This window comes from Athalia rosae, chromosome 4 (genome assembly GCF_917208135.1).
Source record: "Athalia rosae chromosome 4, iyAthRosa1.1, whole genome shotgun sequence".
Taxonomy (NCBI): domain Eukaryota; kingdom Metazoa; phylum Arthropoda; class Insecta; order Hymenoptera; family Athaliidae; genus Athalia; species Athalia rosae.
This window is the reverse complement of record NC_064029.1, coordinates 10,227,955-10,252,736: the sequence shown is the minus strand read 5'-3', so window position 1 is coordinate 10,252,736 and position 24,782 is coordinate 10,227,955. Positions and strand designations below refer to the sequence as shown.

At 37.9% G+C, this 24,782-nt stretch overlaps 3 protein-coding genes across 5 annotated transcripts in view; 1 reads left to right on the top strand and 2 right to left on the bottom strand.

Annotated features, from left to right (window-relative positions):
* LOC105693027 (Ig-like and fibronectin type-III domain-containing protein 1) overlaps positions 1-16,980 on the top strand; it is a 94,888-nt gene extending 77,908 nt beyond the window's left edge. The window contains exons 6-23 of the mRNA XM_048654105.1: positions 5,395-5,505; positions 6,518-6,748; positions 7,517-7,678; positions 7,764-7,949; positions 8,832-9,078; positions 9,380-9,586; positions 9,702-10,050; positions 10,136-10,463; positions 10,569-10,744; positions 10,830-10,968; positions 11,153-11,481; positions 11,778-12,024; positions 12,113-12,291; positions 12,402-12,684; positions 12,769-13,027; positions 13,143-13,339; positions 13,429-13,640; positions 13,861-16,980. Of these exons, the coding sequence (XP_048510062.1) occupies positions 5,395-5,505; positions 6,518-6,748; positions 7,517-7,678; positions 7,764-7,949; positions 8,832-9,078; positions 9,380-9,586; positions 9,702-10,050; positions 10,136-10,463; positions 10,569-10,744; positions 10,830-10,968; positions 11,153-11,481; positions 11,778-12,024; positions 12,113-12,291; positions 12,402-12,684; positions 12,769-13,027; positions 13,143-13,339; positions 13,429-13,640; positions 13,861-14,013 (3,995 nt within the window). The 3' untranslated portion in view covers positions 14,014-16,980. The remainder of the gene's footprint in view (positions 1-5,394; positions 5,506-6,517; positions 6,749-7,516; positions 7,679-7,763; positions 7,950-8,831; positions 9,079-9,379; positions 9,587-9,701; positions 10,051-10,135; positions 10,464-10,568; positions 10,745-10,829; positions 10,969-11,152; positions 11,482-11,777; positions 12,025-12,112; positions 12,292-12,401; positions 12,685-12,768; positions 13,028-13,142; positions 13,340-13,428; positions 13,641-13,860) is intronic.
* A 1,511-nt stretch (positions 16,981-18,491) lies between these two features.
* Positions 18,492-22,718, bottom strand: LOC105692700 (SET domain-containing protein SmydA-8-like). Of its 2 annotated transcripts, XM_012412079.2 has the most exons (9): positions 21,063-21,297; positions 20,609-20,758; positions 20,254-20,508; positions 19,949-20,191; positions 19,711-19,864; positions 19,469-19,625; positions 19,012-19,376; positions 18,770-18,870; positions 18,492-18,697 (listed from the first exon to the last, which is right to left on the bottom strand). In XM_012412079.2, exons 2-9 carry the CDS (start codon positions 20,753-20,755, stop codon positions 18,539-18,541), a joined length of 1,581 nt encoding a protein of 526 aa, XP_012267502.2. In that variant the 5' UTR covers positions 20,756-20,758; positions 21,063-21,297; the 3' UTR covers positions 18,492-18,538. The 2 variants fall into 2 exon arrangements, with proteins under 2 accessions (XP_012267502.2, XP_048510072.1); XM_048654115.1 differs by lacking the exon at positions 20,609-20,758 and having other exon boundaries at positions 21,063-22,718.
* A 152-nt stretch (positions 22,719-22,870) lies between these two features.
* On the bottom strand, positions 22,871-24,739 carry LOC105692670 (protein aveugle). Of its 2 annotated transcripts, XM_012412023.3 has the most exons (4): positions 23,929-24,739; positions 23,732-23,845; positions 23,444-23,649; positions 22,871-23,364 (listed from the first exon to the last, which is right to left on the bottom strand). In XM_012412023.3, the coding sequence occupies exons 1-3, from the start codon at positions 23,965-23,967 to the stop codon at positions 23,473-23,475; spliced, it is 330 nt and encodes a 109-aa protein (XP_012267446.1). In that variant the 5' UTR covers positions 23,968-24,739; the 3' UTR covers positions 22,871-23,364; positions 23,444-23,472. The 2 variants fall into 2 exon arrangements, with proteins under 2 accessions (XP_012267446.1, XP_012267427.1); XM_012412004.3 differs by having other exon boundaries at positions 22,871-23,649; positions 23,929-24,737.
* Positions 24,740-24,782: the final 43 nt, after the last annotated feature.

The following is a 24,782-nucleotide window of genomic DNA, read 5'->3' as shown; positions in this document are numbered from 1 at the left end:
AATTCACCGAGTGAATCAAAGTTTTTTTTTTTTGGGGGAAAAAAATGAAATAAGTCGGATTTGAAAAAATCGATGATTTTTCCGAACAAAGAAAAAAATCCTAAACTTTGTATACGATTTTTTTTGTATATTTTTTTTTTAAAGAATGTGTTAAAACGACAATTTTGTAGAAAAAACGTCCGGATTAGTCAATTTTTGAGGAAGTTATGGCTATTTCGTAGCCCGTAGTCTGCGTAACAGTGTTTGACAATTAGGGAAAAAAGGACACAAAATCCACATGTTTCATTTCCCGTCGGCTATCCTGAATCATATGAAGAAAGAATATTCTACATAGCCCTAGAGAGCTTAATTTTAAACTTAAAACAACAAAATCGAGAAATTTGAGTCCAAACGACTTCCTCCCTATCTCCGACAGTTCCCGAGATGTGAACTTGTAACATTGTGAATGAAACACCTCGTGTGATTAAAATTTTATCTCCAATTTCAAGAATCTCGAAATTAGTTAAATGGGAGTATCGCAGTCGATTGCGAAATCCTCTGGAGATATCTCTCGAACTTCGGAGTATAACGGACTTGAATGTTACCACTGCAGTTGTTGCATATGGTGGCCAGAACGAACAATGTCCGTTACTGCTTCAAATAAATATGTTTTTTTTACTTTCACACAACCGTTTGTCGGAATTGTTTCAATTTTACACCACCACTAGCTACCGCGTATGGTTTTTCCCGGGCTACGGTATTAAATCGATACACACTCGTAAAAAGTAAATAAACGTACGTTACGTTCCACAGTTGTAATCCTAATCACAAGGAGATACACATATATGTACATACGTTCGCAATAGAATAACCATTGTTTCGCAACCATTGTTTGTTCAGGCTTCCATTTCCACCCAAAACGACCGGGATAAAAAAAAATCCATCAAAATTTCGAACCGTAAAACTGTACGGATAGATTGTACAACATTCTGTACACTGTGGTAATTTTCAAAGAAAACTTTCGGCTGTGGTTGTATAATATGCAAACTTAACATCAACGTGTTGAAAATGGCGCGATGAATCGACAGATATATGGAATAGGATTCGCGTAAAGCGCGATGTATTTATGTACCAACTCTAAAAGTATAGTATCGGTACGATGAGACGTCGATGAGACTGGGCAAGTTCGAATCGGGGTTACGTCGGGTTAAGCCAGCCTAGGTTAAAATCGGCGATAAGCACGCTCCCGCCACGTAAGTGTAGATCCAATCGGTCGAGTGTCTGCCGGTTGCTCTTGGATCATGTAAAATTTGATTATCAAGCTTTTTTCGTCTGATGGCGCAACGTCACGTCCTCGCGAGCCGCATCCATCAATCGTTTCGGCATAGATATATTGAACATTATATCTATGAACATTGTTCAATGTATCTATGGTTTCGGTATCGTTGACGCACAGTGCATCTCTATCGTGCACGTACCGAACAAATCTTCAACGACATCCTCATCCCTCTTTACCGTCCTCTCCCGTCGCCCCCTGTCGTGTCTGTATCGACAAAGAATATCATCCACTTTTGACATGACCGGTCTGTAAACTATCGATCCTTAATATCCTATACGTCAGACTTATCGCTTTTAGGGCTGAAAGTGTCCAACTAGGTTCTTCGTACGTTAAATTTCCTATGAGAAAAAATCTAGTCGGACACTTTTAGAGCTAAAAGCGAACTGTGAGTGCGGGCCACTGTCGTACGTACACATGTCCTGCTATTTCGGGTGCAATAAGAAAGGGAACTGAATCAAGCGGCTCGATTCAAAGTTTATTTTCATCTCGATTCCGTATACTCGAGTTCTCCGTCCGTTTTCGGGGACCTCGGGGATTCCCCTTGGGATCCATTTCGCGAATGGACCAATGCCATGCTTTGGTCAGAGTGGGTACCGCGTTAAGTCGCCGCTAACGAGGGATGGCTTGTGAGCCAAAGCCAATATACTCAAATACATTGACCAGACCTGAAGGATGTCCTCTACCTAACGTTGAATTGCGCTATACATTTTTTTGTACTAACGAACCTGAGAGCGGTGCAAACTTTGCCAGATTAACCAAACGAAGCTAATACCATTTTTTCTCATCATTGTATTAGGTATAATTGAGTATTGTTTATTTTAATTCAGTATTCTGTATTTAACCGTATGTGTATGTACAGACTCTCGATTTAAAACCTAACAAGATGTGGTCGATCGATATTATCTTTTTAAGTAATCTACCCCTGCCAGGTAGACATTAACGGTTAACGGGAAGGTGGTTGATCCACGCAGAGCAGCGTATCCCAGCGCAACTTTTACGCGCTTCCGGAAAATGTAGACAGCCGTCTTCTCGTTCTTATTTACAAAATATCTCGTCATCTGTTGATTTTTCCATACTGACGGGCGAGTATTCTTTAACTCGCAATTCAGTACCCTTGCAATCTATACCTAAAAGAGACACCGTCCCGTTTGAAAAAACGAGGTTGACCCCCTAATGACCTTGATACTTTGAATATGGAGAGAAATGAAAAACGTATCTTGCATGTGTCCCCCTTGAAACCGTGAAACTATTGTCTGAAACATTTTCCATATCTGGCATCGTTTCGGAGCAAAATCGTCCGGGTCACTTTCAATGCCCCACCCCGTAAATAGGTATATTTATAAGGGATGAAAAGTTTAACTTGGAATTTATGTATACTTGGTTTCGGGTAGAACTTTCTTTGATACTTGCAGGTGGTGGTACTTTTTCCTATGTATCACTTCATAAAACAAATTAGTTGGCTGCAATAATAAATTAAACTGTATTTTGAACATTTTCAAAGTTGAAACAACGACCACCGTGGTTTTCCTCGTTGTATAATACCTCACATTATATGACTACACTTCACGATTACTGGAAGTTTTAACATACCAGTTGTACAACGAGGTAACCTGTGACTAGTAGTAATGTTCAAAACGCAAGGGTCTCTCGTTAACTCAATTATATCTAGTCCGAAACGGGCTGAAAGTTTCTCAGATCCTTCGTGCTAACTCTCCTTTTCATTTAACTTCTTGAGGAAACCCTATCGTTACCGTCCTAATTTTCCTAAGCGTTTAAACTATCTCAGGATAGATAATATACTTGAAATATGTACGTATACTTACAAGTACTTGTTAGGGTGTTCGTTATTTACCAAGTTCATTTTTTTTTCCAGCGTTCTCTAGATTTGTAGTTCATGGTCTAACAAAGCATGTCGACCAGAATAGTTCTTAATATAGATATTAACACGTGCCCCAAAGACGATACATTTTCCATTTAAATAACATGGGATTTTGCCACTTTTCACATTCAATATTTTTCATGCGTATATTCTTGTCTGAAATTGAACGCTCTACAAAAAAGGTTTCCTATCATTTTTCGATATATTCATTTCCTCAAAAGTTATTCAAGATTGAAGTTGAACTCATTCTAAATTTTCGGATTTTGAATACTTTTACAGCACAATTATCATTATTCGGATGAAACTTTGTCGTTTATTTTCAAACATATTCAATTTCCAAGAATAGCATGTTCAAATTATGAGAAAAAGTTGAAAAAGGTGAAAATTCAAATAAATTGTTTAATATTTGAGTACATATCGTTTATTATACCAAACATTCTTAAGATACAAATGAAAACTGTTTTGTGTACTCTCTTACGATGTAAATCACATATTGCTCTTCATCTTCGTGTTTAGCTCAACTTATAATATATGCTTCAGTGAATTTAACAGCTCTTTCTGGAGTACCATTAACTACTGTTAGATGTTTTGCACTTTCTAATCCTCTTGAATATTCTGAATTGTCCGACCATTTATTATTATCTAGCTGAGGAAAGTTCGTATCAATATTGAATCTTTTAATAAATTTAAACGACTGAGAATTTGAGGAATAACCAACGTTCTTATTCAGAAACCACTCGAAATTCTCTGAGTTTATAAAATTTAATATAAGCGTATGAAAATTCATGCACTTCTATAAAATTTGATTGTTTGTGTATTATGAATTGATAAAGTCCTAAAAATGATTAAAATTACAACTAAATACATGTCATGTGATAAGTTATTTTCTGTTTTCCGACAGTTTTTCTGAATTTTTAAAAACTGTACCATAGTACTATCAGATATTGAATATTTTTGAAAATTAACAACCAAGTTTCATCCCAATAATGATAATCTTACTAGAAAAGTAATGAACATCTGAAAATTTTAAATGAGTTCAACTTTAACCTTGAATAACTTTTGAAGGAATGAATATATCAAACAATTATAGAAAACCTTTATTGCAGAGCGTTCAATTTCCGACAAGAATATGCACATGCCATTCCCCTTTTTTTTTTTTTTTTTTTTTTTTTGTTTTTTTGTTCAAAAGAAAAAAAAGTAAATAAGAAAAGTGGCGAAATCCCATGTTATTCAGATGAAAAATGTATCGTCTTTCGGGCACGTGTTAATAAAGAACTTTTTTCGATCTAACATGCTTTGTTAGACCATGAACTAAAAATCTAGAGGACGCTGAAAAAAAAATGAACTAGGTAAATAACGGACACCCTAATGTATACTAGAGTGGTCCTTAAAACAGTAATATAAATTTTCCTCAAGACTCACCTCTCAAACGGTTCCAATCACGGAAAAAAATCGCCTTGAAGTTTGAGCTCTTAATTCCAACGGAAACACGTGCCACGCAATTTTTTTTAGATGCCCCTCGAACTCATGCGACCCATAAGAAGCACACATGTATACACGTAGGAGGTGTGTATACCTCATTTATTTGAGGGGCATCTACCAAATAAGATCCTATGGGTTATATTCTGGGTTATTGGATTATTATTATTATTATTTTTTTCTTAGTTTAAACTTATTCCTGTCCGAAAATTTTATCATATTATGTTATGACAATGTACGTTGTTAATTTTGCTCTAAATAAAGTGAACAATTTCGGGGGCAATCTATCCAATAAGATTCTATGGTTTTAATGAAAAAAAATTCAAATATTTTTAGCTTTGTATCTATTGAAAAAATAATAACGTTCCGAATCGACATCGCAGATCGGTACATCCGTGCACCTAAACATTTTTTGCCTGATCTCAATATATGTATAATAAATGCTACAGATGAATTAAATAGTATTCATTTAATATAGTAGTATTTGAGTAAATTATGAAAGAAATTCGATTGATTCAAAGCAGTTATTGAATGTAAAAGTCAAGCAAAAATGTTTTATTGCACTTGAAAAATCACCATATCAAGGACCACTGTGATGTATGTACACCTGTGTTCAGGTTATCCGCTTTAAAACTATAGGTCAGAACTTTATATGGGGGACCCAAGCGATTTGACTTTAGAACATCACGTAGGATCTTGAACTCTGTTGCTCTTCTAGGTGGTGACGTATGGGTATTGGCCATCAGGAATGCCAAACCCCAGGACTCCGGGCGTTACGTTTGCGAGGTCAACTCAGATCCCGTTCTACGTTCCTTCCATAAACTGAGTGGTAAGTGCAAAAGCGCTAGCTTAAGGTTTTCACGTGAAAACTTTATCCTGTATACATAGTTCTGACGCTGGTTGCATGCTGTGGTTGTCTTCGATTCATGAATTATAAATATCACAAGCTGCAGCACACGATTTCAATGGTATTTTCCCAAACGTGGACCAAACCGAACAAGTCAGAATCGGTGAACATTTTCGAATAAGGGCTTTCAGAGAAGGACAAAGAAGGATTTCACGATATATCTCGAAGGCAACTCTAAGAATTCCCGTGATCAAAACAATCCGAAAATCCCTGAACGACGGTTATTTTTCATCTATTTATTTATTAATTTCAACCCTATTTCATCAATTTTTTTGTTTTACTTTCACCTATTAATACTCCCCCATTGAGATGAAATTGTAAAAGGACGTTCTATACGGAGTGTTTAAATGCGGGCAACCGTCGAAGTGTTGAACTTGTTTACGTATCAGCTCCCCCGCAAGAACCAACAAGTGTGTGACGACTTAGTTGGACGTCTTTCAAAATTAATTTTTGATTTATTTTTCTGATTTTCACTTCCCGGTTTTAGTAGGCTGCGGATACGTTCATTTGATTACACGGTGGCTACTGTATCGGGGATTTCTTGTCACCTGTCTCTGACTGTTTGTTTCTTACGTTCTTTTTGTTTCCGACGTTGTCCACAACTGTCCAAAAACTGTCGGTCTAATACGTCTCTCGCCCCCAACCAAGACTGCTTCGAGGTTGCTACTCGCATTTTGCACGCTTCCGAGTGCCCCTTAACCGTGAAACAAAAAGATGTCACGACGGTCTACCATAGGTCTACCAAAGTGGTTGAAGTGGTGGGTTCCGAGGGTACAACAGGATATCCCAGTGCATGCGACGTTGAATCAAGCAAAAACCAATTTTTCGTATATACACGGTGTATGCGGTCGCTAGTCGAACCGAATTTTGCGTGTATTTCTAAGAGCGAAAGCCCCTGTGTGTGTGATTTTTTTGATCCTCTTCTTTTCTTCAGTGCTCTCCAGGGCGCTATTACCACCCGAAAACGCAACGGACACCAGCTTATATTCGACCCAAAAGGAGACCTTTGCCAGAAATCACAACTACACGAAATGCTGCCAACATCTAAACGTAAATGCCAGTTGTCTTGGGTTCTGCAGTATTCAGAGTATACTTGAGGGTAACACCGGCCAAGACCCGGAGAATTGTGAAACCGACTTTCCGTCCATTGTAAAGTGTATGGCAGGTATGTAAGTCTCTGAAGATGTTACCCCAGATAGAAAACCGGTCAACTTTGACCCCATCTTTCATCAGGGTAGCTTTATTTGAATCAACCGATTGTCAGTTATGATACCGAGTCTCCATTCTTTTTTCAATGCCCCCCGATAATGCCATTCTATTCCATTCATCCCGGTAAAATGCTGACAAAAAGTGAGTAATAAATAGATCCACGAGCCGATTCACTTCTAGGTTTTTGTTTTTTCTCATCAAAATTGAAATACATACGTGCAACAAAAAATGACGAATGCAGATGAGATCGGTAGAAGGAAAAAGGTAGCTGTATAATACGGTTTTTTTGAAAGGGGTTTAAGCATCGCGATTCTTTTGATACATACCGTATGACAGGTTGCAGATGACGACGTGGCGTTCAATGCTACGTAGACGGCGCGCGTCCCATCAACCCTATCGCACTTTCCCAGCTCTCCTCTCTTGCCCCCGTTACTTTTCGCGCAAAATTCTACGCTAAGCGTGATGCCTTGTCGTAAAATACTCAACGGATCGTTTTGTGTCCGTTTTTACTCCGATGGTAACGTGCAGGAGAAGTTTCTTTCTCCCTTTGATGCCTTTTACGTATATGACTTTCCACCCGATGTTTTCATCGCGTTTATCTTCACGGAGATGGACGTATAAAAATAAAAAAAAAAAAAACAGAATAGAAAGGGTTGGCAAAGGAGATAAACACGTGTACGCCTAAAAGCGTAAACAATCGAATATATTTTCTCGTTTAACTCAGATGGACGCAATCACGTTCCCTGCTGTATCCAAGAAAAAGTACCGGACATTTGTCAAGATGTTTGCCGTGGCGACTACACAGTAATAACAGATAATGTCAAGACACATTTTTCGTGTTCCGCCTACACGGAAAAGACGCTTGCATGCATCGTCGAGGGAATAGGTACGTCGTAGCTGCAAATACAAGTCGCCGTGAAAATCCGGACGAGCTTTATTTTCATGGAGTGATTTGTTCAATTTATTTGCAGAACTTTTGCCGTCACCACCGACACATCTAAAGGTGGAATCACTCACTGACATGTCTTTTCGCGTGGCGTGGTCATGGCCAAATGAAAATAGGGAAACCGTCACGGAGTTTCTGATCAACGTTACCACCCTTCGACACTTCGATGAGCATCCTAGCGACCTTGAATCTACTGGGACCCTTCCGACAGGTATGTTTATTGCACGTGAAGATTTTTTCGGTAATTCATAACCATGCGAAATATTGCGTGTAAAGGTGGAAGAATGTTTTGTTTTTTTTTTTCTTTTGTATGAAATTTAAATAGTATCGGAGGATGTTCCACACGTAAACGTATAATGTTATAAACGTACATGAACGTTGATAATGAGTATTATTATCAGCCACTAAAGAAGAAAATCCGGCTCTGCAGATTAAATCGGGCTTTTGAATACATCGCAGCTCAATTATTTGATGTAATTAACGCAGGCCCAGCGTAATAATATAGCATACGAGTATAAAGAAACCACGCCATTGAAAACGATCAATTTCCTGTTTACGAGCTATTTCACAATGCCCGCGATATCCCGTGAAAACAAAGACCGAGCAAATCGATATTTTAAGCTACCACTGCGACTGCTACTTCTTCTTCTTCTTTTTTTTTCATTGGTAATATGTTTTTATTCCATTTCTTAGCTCTTATCGCGCTCGAACAATAATCTTACAGCTTCTAATACCCGAACAGCTGTCGACTCTCTCAATTCCATCAGTGATTGACCCTTAAATATTCTTCAGCGTCATTGGTCCAACGAATGTGACAAAACCAACGAAAGCAATCTCTTTGCTAGCCCACCCGAAACGCTTGGCATTTACCTAAGCCCTCGGAGCGACCCTAGATGATCGACCTTCTCTTCTCAAAGTCTCGAGCACCACTACACCTTAGTGAACGAGTACTTCATTTCTTGATCAGATACGGTCGAGCGTCCTTTAAATTTACCTACACTTATTGTTGGGCATTATTTTGACTTTTATTCGGGTTCCTCTTCTCATTTATTTGATCTGCGTAAACTTTCAAGCAAGTTCGTCTGGGTTCCAGAAAATATAACGAGACTGGTCAAGGTTCCTGGAACTACACTGTCTACGGTCATCACTAATCTCAAGCCATTTACGATGTACGAGGTTCGTGTGCTGGCCTTGAACATCCATGGAAGCAGCCTTCCAAGTTACGCGGTCAGAACGCTCACCTTCTCTTTCGGACGAATGAAGCCTACGACCATCGGCGATGTTCCCCATCTCCCGGATACCCGCAGCTGCTGCGTCAGCAAAGGGGTCACTCATCCCGGGTTGGTATCCCTGTCCAGCATGCTTCATTCTCTAGATACTTGGAGATTTTGCTTTTCCGCGATTCCCGCATCCCTGTCTCGCCCCATTGGGGTACGGGGAGACAATATTCCCTTAACCGTTTGGAGTGCCACCTGCTCCGAGAATTTAATTTTGTTACATCGGAGCAGAATTTTCAATAAACTGATATCGGAAATATACTACGTACGGAGAGTACTAGCATTCCAGTATGAGTTAATCCGATGATATTTGAAATTTTATATAGCTATTCATCCAATATCAACAATGATCTTTTATATCCAGTTGCATCGCAAGTCTCTGTGATCCATCCCTAATCCATCAAGCGGAGATTCCTGATTTGATGATATGTGCTCCATGGGCTCCGGATACATTTGCTTGTCTGAGTAACGGTATTGATCATACACCCTGCTGTAAGGCTCGTGGATTACCCGAAATTTGCCAACAACTATGCACAGGAAATGTCACTGTGATTAATTTCAATCACTTTAGGTGAGCCGACAAACGTTTAATTGATTTAACTGAAACCACGTGACCCAGACGAATCTGTGTCAATTGACCATTCATGATCAAACCGACTCATCGGATGACAATAATTACTGTGCAGATGTCTGAATTACATGATGGAATACAAGAGCTGTTTACTAGACGGCTACGGTGTTCTTCCCTCAGCCCCCACCAGCATACAAATATCTAATATCGACACTGACTTTGCAATTCTGCAATGGTCACCTCCAAAAACTCTTGCAGATACTGTCAAAAGTTATAACGTTTACTACAGGGAACTTATCGATGATTACTCTGCAGCTACTTACAAAGAACACTTTGACGTACAGACTCCACTCATTCTGACTAATTTGACGAGCGACACAGATTACGAAGTTTATGTGGAGGCTGGAAATTTACATGGAGTTGGTGAACCCTCCCCAAGGATAGTGTTCAGAACGCAGAGCAGGGTGTGTTTTCTTTTTCATATGTTACTAGTACCGAGAATTTCCAATTATTAATTATTAATATATTTCATTTTGTTTCATGGGTCAGATTTTTGTTGAAAAAGAGGAAGAAGCTGCGTATTACAATATGACAGCATGTTGTGTTGAGACAAATCTTAACAGTATTTGTATGCCATTGTGTTCATACGATGCCTCGATGTCAGATATTCGGGCACTAGCTCCGGTCTGTGGTGTTGATTTTCAAAAACTGTTAAAATGCGCGGCTGCAGGAAGAAATCACAATGAGTGTTGTTCTCGAAGAGGTGTACCTTTAGGATGCATGACTCTCTGCAGCGGAGTCATAGTAGACAGTCTTCTTAGTACAGCTACGAGTTGCATTCCATTCATCGGAAACATCGTTCAGTGTTTGGAGGAAGGTAAATCAAACGATGAATGGATATGTGTTATTTTTGGGTGAAAAAAAAAAAAAAAAAAACAATATAGAAGTAGCAAAATGGTCACCATGCCGATTGTTATTGTAGGGGCTGGATTATTACCGGGTCCCATTTCCGAACTTCAAGCAACAGAAATAACTGATAGTTCGGTTAAATTGAACTGGGAACCACCAAACGATGGATCAAACGTTACTGACTACATAGTCTACTATCAGCAAGTGGATAATACGTCTATGCACGAGACAGTGAGCAAGCTCGATCATGTTAGTTAAAATTAATCTAGCGTGACATATTCTTTTCAAGTTTACTCGCACCTCGCCTTCTAAGATTGAAATTCTATTGTTTAAGCAAATCAATGTTACCGAAACGTCAGCGACAATCACCGGTCTGAATAACCGAAAGCTATATCACATTTTCGTTGTGTCTCGTAACGATCACGGGACTTCCCTACCGACTTCTATTTTAAGGATCAACGTAACGAAGACTGGTGAGATGAATTTTTCTTTTTATTGTTATTTCCTCCATTTCTCACGGGGACGTATCCCTGGTGAGACTCAGCAGTGCTGTCGGCATGAATTTCTTATAGTACGTCATGGGACTCTATCGTATTAACCGAAGTGTACCATATTTATCGAATGGTATTTCGGTCAGTAATCCGTCACACATTGCAGAAATGGAGGACAAAGGGGTCCACGCGGTTACTTCCCCCCCACATTCTCTAACTGTTTCGGCGCACAGTGCTATTTGGGTGTCAATATCTTGGCAACCACCTGAATTCTCCCATCCATCAGAGAACCTGACGTATGAATTATCCTACAAAAGCACCGCTGATCAACAGTTTCAGCGCGTCGAGACGTCCATTACAACTCACATGATCACAAATTTAACTCCAAACACGCAATATATTGTCTTCGTAACCGCTCATGGTAAGAAGGGTACGAGCCAAGCGAGCGAAACGCTCATCGCATGGACGGATCCCGCATACCCTGCGTTTGTTGAGGTGAGATTGATCACTCCACTGCTACAACACGCAGATTCTAGACCATTACCAACTATTCGAGTCACCGCTGCTGTCTTTCCGTAGCCATTTCTAATCAAATAATAGTACCGCATAAACTAGGTACTCCACTCTAGATATATTGATGAGAGGCACAATCCAACATATGCGAATAATATAATAGTTGGTACAATCTCTTCTAGCTTTAGTCCATCTCTAATGTTACATTTGTATACGATATGCCTCGTATCGACTTTCAGCAAAAATTCGAATCTTCCACGCATTTTTGTCATTTTTAGCCCCCCACGGTCCATCCGATCAATTTAGTAGTGGAGGGAAGCAGCATGACGATCTTGTGTATCGCTATGGGGACCCCCATGCCCACAATCAGTTTATACATAAGCGGACGTCTCGTACGTCAAGAAACTACAAGGCACATGGTGACAGTTGTAAATAACGTAACTCGTGATATGGATCAAATTAGTTGCTATGCAGACAATGGTTACGGAACACCCATGCAGGCGAGCAGAAAAATCTCCATTAGCCGTGAGTATAATGAAGGATGAAAGATTTGATAGAATAAATTTAATTTCGGAATGGAACATGATATCTTACCCCTAATATTTCCGTAAAGATGTCCCGCACGTAACAGCGTCGGTGATAACAGTTGCGGCTTTGGGAGATTCGGTTGTATTAGAATGTAAAGTTGAAGCATATCCAGAGCCCAAGATGTTATTTTGGAGAGACCAGAATGGTCGGATACCTGTAATTCAGGGAGGGAAGTACAACATCCAGGTTCAACCCAGTAAAGACGTAAGTATAAATATACAACCAAGTGAATCAGTGGCATATCTTACATAATCTTGATGTAAAAATTTTCGGGTTCATTATCAGTTTATTATTCGATACCACTTGAACTTTAGATGGAGACAGAGTACGTGATGCGATTGACGATCAACAAAATAGCAGATACGGACGAGGGTGACTACTTTTGCCATGCCGAAAATGCATTCGGAAGCGGAACACAGCCGGTTAGCGTTAGAATCAGAAATGTTGCGGCTACCAACAACGTGACACAATGTTGCATCGAACAGAACGTTACTAGCGGATGCATGGATGCGTGCAGCTTTTATTTGGACATTGATGCAGTGATTGACAAACCGCAGTGCATCAATGACTTTGATAAGCTAATGAAATGCGCCGCGGGTAAGCCATTGGATTCGGTACATTCCAAAAGTTTATTCTCCGAAAATTCCACTACGATCGTCTTTCATCGTTGAACTGTTTCAGACGGATCAGATCACAGGTCTTGCTGTGCACAGTGGGGTGTACCCCGTCGTTGTTTGGACTGGTGCCGAGGGGAGCCTCTTCTCAACAATAAATTTTGCGTTTTATCCTACACAAAACCGATAATAAGTTGCTTCCACGAAGGACGGGATCGTTTACCTGGACCACCTCAGTCGGTCAGTGTAGATATCGTAAACTCTCATTCGGTCAATGTTTATTGGACACCGCCAGTCAAGAATCCACACACGGTGGAGGTTTACAGGTAATAAATTTCATTTTTTTTTTTTTTTTTTAACAATGCTAGGAATTCCCCAGAATATTCTGGTTGAATAGTAACGCAATTAGAGTAAGTTTTAGAATGTGTCATGTGCTTTCAGGGTGTTTTGGCGTCCTAAAGGATCTCGTAGTACGGCTAAGAATGATACTAAAGTAACGAATTTAATAATCTCTGGACTGAAGGAAGGTATCACTTATGAATGCGTCGTCAAAGCTGGAAATCACTTGGGAACAAGCACACTCACAGAACCTGTAGAGTTTATCACAGGAGACAAATACGTTACATCTGCCCTCGGAGGTAAGAGATGTGAATTTTTATTGTCATAAGTGATGAGAGCTAGGTATCATGTATTAAGATTGCTATTGAATTGAATACGTTTCTTGCAGATTCGGGATCTCATGTTGGGACAGTAATCGGAATTATATTAGCGATAGTTTTTGTAGCGTGCATAGTTGTAGCAGGAGTGTGGTTTGTTAGGACAAAACGCCTGAACGCCAAGGGTCAGGGAGGCGTTGCATTTGAAAATCCGAGTTATCTGAGAGAAGTAAACATGGATCACATCCAGGATCAATCCCAAGTCAATGGCATTGCAACTTCGGTAATTTTTGAATTTCCTCTATTTATAACCGGTTTCAATACAGGATATTTACAGCAATGTGATCAATTATCTGAGCGCTGCGACACTCATTTGTGGATCTCGTGGTAATCGAGTTACCTGTAAATTCCGCCTTTATAGTTCAATCTATGAAATGTAATTATTATTGATATTGTCATGTATTATAATCGAATTGACATCAACATACAGTTTTCATAATCAGGTTACGTCTGGGGGTACTGGCTGGAAGCAAGAGACTTTGAACGTACCATCTGGCCAAATGAGTTCAGTAACGCATCATGAAAGGAATAATGCTACATACGAAGAGTTGAAGCTTGGACAAGATGGTGCTGGTTTTAAGAAACTTTGCCCGTAGCCCACAGCCTTTGTCACTCATTACCAGGATCACGCAAATCTGATGCCCATACGCTTAGCACGTGAGTCGGCGTTCTGAGCAAGAGTGTTGAAGGAATGTTCAAGTCCGAAGTAACAGTAGTGAATACAATAGCTAAAAGACTAACATCACGTTACTGGGTACAACGCGATGGCCTTTTCGGGATCTGAATCCAAGACTTGGCAGTATTTTTGTAATTTTTTAGTTAAATCAATAATTTTACTTTCTCTTTTTTCTTAAAGATGAATTTATATATATACAATATATTATAGTATATCAATCAATGGCACTTATCAAGTTCCAATTTCACGATTCGCACGTGACTCTTGGATACGTTATACGTTTAACGTGCAGGTAAACTTATCAGTGTTTACCGCTTACATAAAAAGTACGATATTTATCAATGTAGCAAATTGAACGTAAGTATATGTGTATAACTGTTTATACCTATATGACTATTGTGTACATATGCTTTTGTATAGTGCAGACTTCACTCCGAATCGAAAACATCGGTACAGTGACAACCTTCACTTTACATATTATAGCTTGCAGTAATAGCGAATCCGGATAAAAACGTACCTGATTACCATACCTGTTCGAAATTACAGAATTTTGTATTTCTTCATAGTGTACATTCCATCCAAAATTTCTCCTGACCTCCTAGGACGCTGGTATTTTTTTTAATTCTTAATTCTTGAAATTTATTCACACAGGTATTTGAAAATTTTATCCAAAAATGTTGAAAATTATTTAGTGAGCTGGCCTTACAGTTACGAGACGGAGATATTTCAATGCATCCGTTTATAGTTCTATGAGCAATAAAATTCGTGATAACAGTTATCATCAAAGGAATACGATTTGTGGCATTAACTTCAATGCGTTTGATAATTTGTGTCATTACTCATGCAACAAATGATGCAAATACTCAATTTGAACATGGATATACTGAACTATCTATGGTTTAAATAATTTTATGCAAAGATCATATAGTCACACATATGTTATCCTCATATTTTGATTGATTCAATAATAATGGGACAGGGATTTTGCGTTGCGTTGCCCAGTTGCCATGGATTTGTGTCTGTCGACCCTCATTCCAAGTGATAGAAATGCTACAGAAATCATGAATATGTGATCTATTCCCATTCTCATTGTTGCGAACTTGGTAATTGCTGAACACTGAAATACAATTTTAAAAAAATGTGACAAACAACAATATACATAATAAGTAATATATCGAATACCATGTATAAAATTAGGACGCATCCAACTTAAGTGGTGCTGTTATGACCTACTAGCAATGAGAGATATATTGCAGTGTATAATATTTTTATGCGACTACTTATAATAGAAAAACTTGTTAACTGTTTAGTTGAAACAAAACAATGATTACGTTATGATACGTTAAAGATAAAATGATAGCTGTATTGTTTAGTGTTTTGTCTACTGATAGAATTTACATATTATAATGTATTATAAACATCATGTAAGTGCAGTCAAATTTAGACAAAATGGAGTAAACGGAGACAATCCGGACGGCACCATATTGTTTATATTAAATAATACCCGTCCTGAACCTTATAGTAGCTCACAGAAATTATTTTAACCGTAGTATTAAAAATCCTGTATAACAATAAAATAATGTATGATACCAGTAATATACCCATAAATATCTGACTATATTCACTGATGCATCGGATTCAAATACCTGCTACATCGTTGTACAATCGAACAAAATAGACAGATGTATACTATATAGGTATATGTATATAGGGATAATAAGTGGAAACTAGCAACTCCATACGCCGCGTACGTTGAATTAATACCAGTTAGGCGTACAAAGTGGCCAATTTCCACACATTGTCACTGTATAATTATGTATCTTAGAATGCACCGAAAAAGCGACGATTTTTTTCAATAGTTATATCACAAGTATTGTTCGAAATTACGAAAAAATTCCTTTCAAATTTTAGCTCCTAATAATAATATTGAGAGGTCCCCATCGCAATTTTCTATCTCCAATTTTAATAACATGGGAAATTTTTTTTTAAACTTTGGTAATTTGTAACTCATCCGCGGATCAGTATATTTATATTTATATTTATATTTATACTTATATTTAAATATGAATAACTAATGATTCCCTGGAAATGTCACAAACTTGATTTCGGGGAAATAAAATTAGTTAGAAAAAAGATACTGTAGATAGCATTCTGCGATAAATTAGATGGTTCCACCGGAAACAAGGAAAAATTAAAACTGATTACATGTTCAACTTTGACCTCAGATAACTTTTAAAAGAGTAGATTCATCATAAATTATTATTATTAACAGACCTTCTTCGTAGAGAGTTGGATTTTCTTCGAAAATATGTCTTGGTCATTATGGTGTAGTGATCCGTTGATGAGTTAAAAAACATCCAATGTTTAAAAAAAAAATGTCCCATGTTATTTAAATCGGAAATAAAAAATTGCGATGAGGGACCTCTCAATATGATTATTCGAAGCTAAAATTCGAATAAAATTTTTTCGTAACTTCGAAGAATATTTTTAATATAACGATTGAAAAAAAAGTGTTTTTTTTGGCACAGTCTAATATATGTATGTACGTATATATGTATATGATATCCTGATCATTGTGCTGTATAATAATTTCGGTATGCATATACATAGTTATATATTAACAATAACACTATAATAATTTTAAATTATGTAGAACGAAAACATGATATGAAAATACTACCGAGCAGATTATAAAAGGTTAGCTTCACATAATACACATTATAAAATTATAATGCACCCAAACACATTTGATCTCAACGATCGCAAATAGCAGAATTCAATTCCATTAATTTTTTCTAATCACCATACAGATAAACCTATGAATAATACACTTGTAGAAAATGGATACAAAGAAAAAAAAAAAAAACTAAACATTGGGAAACTTACCTCTCAACAGAAGCAGTCGCTAGATTTTCAAAACAAGGCTTGCAAAATCTTTTCCCTCGAGTACCACATTTCAAATGTTTGATGATTAAGTTCTAAAAATGCGCGACAATTAGTAAAATTTTTTTTAGTGACTTTAGCTCACCCAACAAAAATTTGAAAGTCTGACGACTGCGTTAGAATAAAATAGTCGTAAGGTTAAACAAGGTATACATTTTAATACTATCATAATCAGAACTATCAGTTATATTGTTTAATGTTTGAATTTAGAGGTATCAGTCTATGTCACTCTATTAATTCATACGAGCATCCTCGATGTTACCCACGTCCGGTGCAAATTGGTGGCAAAATATCTAGAATGTGATTTACCAGAGTTTCAATTACTCCAAAACGAAAGAATATATATGTATATACGTTGAACTTGCACTTATGAACTTGGAGTGACCAAAGCATGTTTCACGATAGGTGTAAGAAAACGTTCAGACCTACTATATTTGTAAATAATAATTAATAGAAAAGATGAAAGAAGTGAAGTCAAGAACCAACGACACATTGCGAAGACACCTATTATAAATGTATGATACTTGTATTACTGTAAGTCAGTATTCATCTACGGATTCCGCAAAAGATTTCAGGATTTGTTTCAGAATCAAGAGCTACCTGGTGAACTCGACATGTCTTGTTCTACATTGTTATTGCGTATGTACGTTTCATATTTCATTGACTTTTTTCCAACGTATTAATTACCCGGCTCTTCGGATTACGATCAACTAGATTCGATTTAATCTCTCAGTCTGATTGGTCAAGTTCTCCTTCTTCTGCAACCAAGGGTGGTATGGGGCGATGATAGGGGTTCGCCAGATAGCTTGATCTTCAATTTTTTCATATCAAAAAACCAATTGATGAGATAACAATCTTCAATGTCGAGGTAAATACGAAAGCTATATTTCTCCATTGCAGTAATATTATACAGAGTTTTGGCAAAGAAGAGCATTACCGAGACTGAATGATTAACGAGATTTCATAATTTGATCATCATGAACTATTTCAAGTCTAAATGAATTATATGATACAATAGATACTGTGGTAGCATGATGAATGATTTCGGTAGCATCATAGATATATTGAGTTTGTTGTTTCATCACTTGCCAAGCAAACGACGTTGATGTGACGCGTATATGAATGTGATTAGCATAAAAGCGCTGCTTTTCTACATGCAGTTATTATCAGATGTGGTGTTGAAAAATTTATTCAAATGATTGCAGCCCGCAAGTACGGGCCGACATGTGCCTTCACTAAGTATGTAACTTATTGTTAGTTTAGTATAATTGAAATAGTATCATTTAACAATTGCACACGAATAAAGTAGAACGTACATGTATTAGAATCCGCCGTGTTATAAATTCATCATGTTAATTTCAACGAGCTGGAGAAAACTACGTGGAATTGACAAAGATCAAGATATATCGATGAATCGGACAAAAGGGTAAGAAAATAAAGTTGATACTCAGCAGGCACTAATTAATATTCTCTATTTCAGCAAATGTCTAACGTCGGTAATTCTACATGGGTGTCATATTGAGATTTTGATGCATTACTTGTAAAATTGTCTCCATATCCCGAAGGTTTTTTAAAGCTTGCGCAGCGATTTTTCCTTCCGGAAGAACTTCGGGTTCATAACTGAGTAACTCATACGCTTCCTTCAATATTCTTTTCGATTCCTATAGGCAAATATAATACAGAATCGTATTATTGCCAAAAATTCTTAACGTTATTTAAAAATTTTATCTTACCAGCAATGCCGCTATCAATTCTCCGGGATCCAATCGCCGCCCGAATTCGGCAATTGCGGCGTGCAGTTCGAACAGTACTAATCCAAGAATACGATTTTCCGCTAAGATCAGAAAATGATAACGAGTTTCATGAATTATACGACTCGTATAAATCTTCGTCCACCAATTCCTCACGGGGACAATTGTGGTGAATATAATAAGTGGCGATTATATTCAGCCATTAATTTGGTGAGCTCTTCTACCTGGAACGAGTGATTTGATCAGCTGGCTGACGCTCTTACAAAGAGAAATTTTTTCTTGAAGCAGTTCGTCGCTGACTCCAGGTAAACCAGAGCCTTGCTGGCCAATAAGTTGAGCCAAAGCCAATTTAACGTCCGTAATATAATAGTGATTATCGTGAAGAACTTTCCCATAATGTTGAATGAATGTTCTACAACATTTTATATCGTTTTTTTTCATCTGTGTCAAGTCGATTCCTATTCGTTCCATCATTTCTTCTACCTCCTCAAAACTCTTTTCACTCAAACATTTGTCACACGTCCAATCTAATCTTTTATCGCCATCAGTTTCGATGAAATTCTTCGGTAAAGCATGCCCGTCGCAACCCCTTTGCAAATAACCGTATAAACCGTAAACAATCTACACTATGCGGGTAAATTTTGTAAACGTATATGGTATTATAAAACGATTTATACTCACGCATTCCAACATTTAATAGCGTTGTACATCGTCCCAAATTCAGTTGGATCTTTGCATCGTTCGCACATGCATTGAAAGAATTTTGTTTGCGTGAGATAATGTCGTCTATTTTCCACCCCCCATAGAGGATCGGTGTAGCAAATCGTTATATGATCACCTATGAAGCGTGATTGTGCAAATTAGAAATTAGATAAATGTCTTGGATATTCGACCGAGTAATGGTGGAATGTAGAAGCAAGTACCTTTTTTCATGGGCACTGCAGCTCGGACAACAATTCCACCTTTATTATTAAAGCTTTTTGAGCAGTTTGCTCTGCAGCTGTGTTCAAGGAAGGATGCAACATCGTAAACTGCAATGTGCGGAGGCTCAGTTAATGGGACTTCGTGGCCATTCACCTAGAAAGGCTACCGATAGTGAACTACGTAGCATACATTGAACGTAAAAAAGAATATGACTTAGTTTATCGACTGACAGATTACCTGCAAAATTCCAACCACTTTAGCTATTTCCTCTTCGGTTATTTCAGTTTTGAAAAACCTTTTAATAAATTTCGCGACGAGACGGGGTGTAAAAAAGGAACTTTTCTCTTGCAGTTCGGCGTGGTCTTCCAGATTCAATAATCTCTTGTACAGATCGGGCTTGGTATCGCGTAAATGAAGAGCTCTTATCGTGGTGATGCAACGATAAGTTGGATGCGGAAAAACATAATCCGTTATCGATACCTGTAATTGAATAACCGAATAAAACCGTTTTTTTTTTGCAATGATATTTTCCTTTTTCGTACCTTTTCGTCTTTGTATTTGATCGTAAATTCACATTCTGGACCGTGATTTCGGCACAGTCTGCACAAAGGCCAGCCACACTTGATGCAAGGTACAGCGGAGTCTGGGCTGAGTACTACGAAGCAGCCCAAACAAACAGGTGCCGTTTCTAATGGAGGTCCTTCGACGAGAGCCTTCTCCTCGTGAAGGACAATTTCGCCGACGGCGATGTTTCTTATCGCCACGTAATGACGCCCAAGGACTTCATTCGCCACAAGCTGTATACATATGCATATACATATAGAGATATCAAGTCCGATAAAAAAAAGATTAACACTCATTCGGCAAAATGCGATAATCTAAAAGATGCCATTATACCTTGTAGGAACTACATTTCTTTGCGTGAACCTTCCAATGAGACTTTTGATGTTGCCGGCTACAATAAAAAACGCTTTTACAAGCGCTACACTTCTGTTCAGCCGGAATTCCACAGACAACGCAGAGTTCTCCCGATTTCGCACTCATAATCTGATATGAAAATTATGCAGATGGAAAGTATGACTGCAGATTTCAATTCATTAGTTTTACCATAGATATATTGAACGTTTTACATAAAATTTAGTGCATTGTTCGGCGGTATATTATCGGGCCAATATTTACAACAACCGTGAAAAACCCATGTGAAAAATTCATGTTTCTCTCGTCGAGATCGTTTCGAAATTCCGTTTTGTAAACAGATCACGCACACCAATACATCGATGATCGTTAATCCCCGGTTACCGTTAAGTAAACATTATACGATATTTTTCAATAAAAATTTGTACATACTTACTTTTGATCGAGTGGGATGGATGCGACAAAGTTTTTCGCTTAATAAAGTTCGATTAAACGGATCAATACGCAAAATGTATGATAATTTATAAGGTATTCGAGTGCGAACTGCGCTAGTTAAAACGTGAACTACCACGCATAGAAACAGAGCTTCTGGCCATGCAACACCTTGAAGACTATTTATAGTTAAAACACCAGACGATCCGAGACTTCGTAACTTCGTTTTACCTAACACAAATAGGTATAATAATGCCTGATTAGACGCGGACAATGGTAGAGAGATGTGGCGAGGAGACGATGTGGCGAGATGGAACAGGGGTTTTGTGGTCAACGGAAAATATTCATTTATGTGAAAAATAGTAGATTCTAACAATGAATTACAACTGTTATATATTACGCGGAAAACCTCATATTTTGTCGGTAAATTCTGGAACAATGCGGGCATATACTTATAATCATTATAAAATTGCACGTAAACATAATAAATTGAAGCCTCCGTAAAATATTCACATATTTATGATCTATACATAGATCGACATCAAATAAATTTCAAAGGACGAAGGATTTTCTTAACATTAATAGTATATACAGTATATATGTTGATTCCAAATTCAGTACCGAACTTGTATGGGTGACCTATAAACCGAAAGAAGTAATTTGAGATAAGCAACCCATAATCGGAGACCAATTAATAATTAATATTCAAAAAATGGCCCACAACCTAAAGCCTTCGTCTTCTGAATTGTGAGAGTATTACAGCTTTCAATTTCAAGTAGGAGACGCGCATGGGATTGCCAACGAACAGGCGTTGACTGTGCCCTTTACCTGCGACCTTCGATGTCCTGTAGCGCCTGATTGTGACGCCGGGTTACTCATCTCAAATTACTTCGTTTGGTTCACCCTGCCACCCCTTACAAGGACGACACTGAATTTAGAATCACCCTGTATGGTAGGCCCATATTTATATCACAAATTATTGCAATCTCTGTATTCAGAAAGTAATTAGATTAGATTAGACTAGCGCCCAGTACGATGTGAAGTGGACAAAGTAACGTTTTTTTCGCACCCTGTCATTATATCATTAATAGCTTCAATTGGCCAAAACCCTGAGCGTGGAGCCCGTTCGAAGCGATAATGCATGGGCTTCATCTGCCTAATTACATTAGAGACCTTAGATAAGGTTCGGTAAGTTAGCACCCCGGTTCGAAATAATACTTCAGTCAACGTACCCTGCCTTTTCGATTTCTAGATCCAATTGCTCCAAAGCATGTTCAATGATCGGGTGCCCTGAAATCCGGCACCCCCGGTCGAAATTCAATTTCAAAGCGCAACATTTCAACCAGTCATATTTTAGAAACGGTGTTCCGAAGACCACGTGTGATGTGCGTGAAATTACAAGGCTCGGCCCCTGCTATCACCCCTCAAAAAATTGCACTTAGTACTGAGACACCCTGTATATCAGTTAAGAGACCCTCATGAGTCTCTACCACTGAAGTCTCTACTCCTTCTACTTATACCACAGAATAGGGACTGATCAAGGTACATCTCCGTGGTTATACAAATTTGGTATGGACGTTAGTCTATGCACTATGAAGAGATATCTTACGTCATCGACGAATTCAGCTAAATCTGAATTCGTTGACGCTAACTGTCCTCGAGAAATCATACATTCCCTACCTTGATAGGTTCAGGTTGGAGTCTGATCAATTGTCAGTTGAACGACAATGAAGTTTACTTTCAATTTGGCATTCGGCAATGAAACTGTGACCAAACGAATGCAATAAATTGCACTAAGCACCAATCAAAACATACATGAAAATACTTTTTATTGATAGTTACGTTCAAAGGATCACAATGAACATGGATTATATTCTTCAGTTCATGCATTTTAGTTTTCCTGCACAATAATGAGATGAACAACATGAAACAATTCTACATCAGCGTGGAAAAAATAAGGTGAGAACCAGCTGCTTCAATTCTGAAGAATCAGTAATTACGTAAATAGTAACTTAATGAGCCACTTCATTTGAAAAATTCAGAGAGAATGCACAGCATTCATCGATTTACACAATCATGTCACTAATGTTACTTCAATGAACTCCAAGTCAGAGCATTATATGTATATTAGTGAAAATAATTTCACTTACCTATAACTAACTTAGAGTTGGAAGCTTACAATTAGTGTAGACAAAGAATAAAATCCTTCATCCTCATTGGAAATCACAGCTCTGAGTTTGATATTGGTATATTTCGGCACATAATTTAATATATTCGAGTGAATTTTTAGACTGCTGCATATCCCCCTAATTTAATCTAATTATTAGTCTTGCAGTAACTAAGAACTGTTATTGAAGAAAAGGCATGGTAGGCTAATTTAAATACCAAGTAGTTCCTTAGTGATAATTGTAAAGCTAGTCGTAATTTGTATTATTCCGGCGCTCAATATCTCTGATTTCCAGAATGTCAGTTTTCAGTCGTAATTTCATAATTTCTCTCCAGATATCTAGTCTATGTTCTTCATTAACGATTCCCAAACGCAAGAGAATATTCTCATTGACTCGCAACAGGGCTCGTCCAGTAATGTCATGCTGCAAATGAAATTAAATAATTTTTATTTTGTTAGTACATGAAAATTGACCAATCGAATAACTTTGCATCTAAAATACTCACATACAAAAACTTTTCATGATACAATTGGTAGTAGTCGCTACAGTGCCTCCGTAACCACTTTTGTACATCCAACACATTCCACAGATAAACAGGACGAGGCCGTGCAGTTTTATTCTGGATAATAAAAATTAATAGTTATTCTGTCATTGAATGTATGCAGTTGTTGATTGTTCATCAGTACTCTGAATAGTTCTTACCTTAGGTTTATTATAGGAATTCACGCTTTCCTCGACCATTGTAGATATTCTACAGATTACAATACTTCAAATCAAAAATGATTGACTCGCAATAAATGCAACCACCGCAGAGATAGCAGCGGCAAATGCAAATCACTGATAATGATCCATTAATCGAGGAAAGTAGCTGCCACCAGTGATATATAACTACAGTCTGTATTACTAACAGTGTAGTGTAGTAGTACGTACGTACCTATCTACTCTCAACGCTGAAATATACGTACTACCAGATACTAATCAGTGCACACAACGCTTGCACCAGTCCAGTAGGCTGATATTCTTATATTCTTCTTCTCTTTCCTCAATGGCTATACATATGCCCAGTCATTGATTGAAGTGTATATGCCCCTAGTAAGATTGGTATGGGTATGATGTAGACATTTTTTCTGTATGCCTATGGTACAGGCCATGTGCGTCAAGGTCCATAAATGGACTATTTACCACCTTGTATACCGTCCACTACACTGATATTAGGTATATCAGGTGGTCCGTGTGTCTTTATTACGTACGCTGTGGTCCAGTACCTTAGCAGTACCGTTAAGTGTGATATGGCAGTACTACCGTTCCTTGTAGTTACTCAATGTTAGTACCATTTTCTAGGTAGCGTCTTCTGGTGGCTGGCTACGGAACTGTAGCGGTATAGATTTAATGGTCACAACCACCACATGAATGTTTAGTCTTATTTATTAACTATTAAGTATCAGGTACAGGAATGTTGTTACTGAGGTAAGTTGTATAAATTTAGCCTGAACGCATTGGCATTACAGGGAAAGCGTCTCTTCTCCAACTAGTGCTCACTAAGTCCAGCAGGTGCG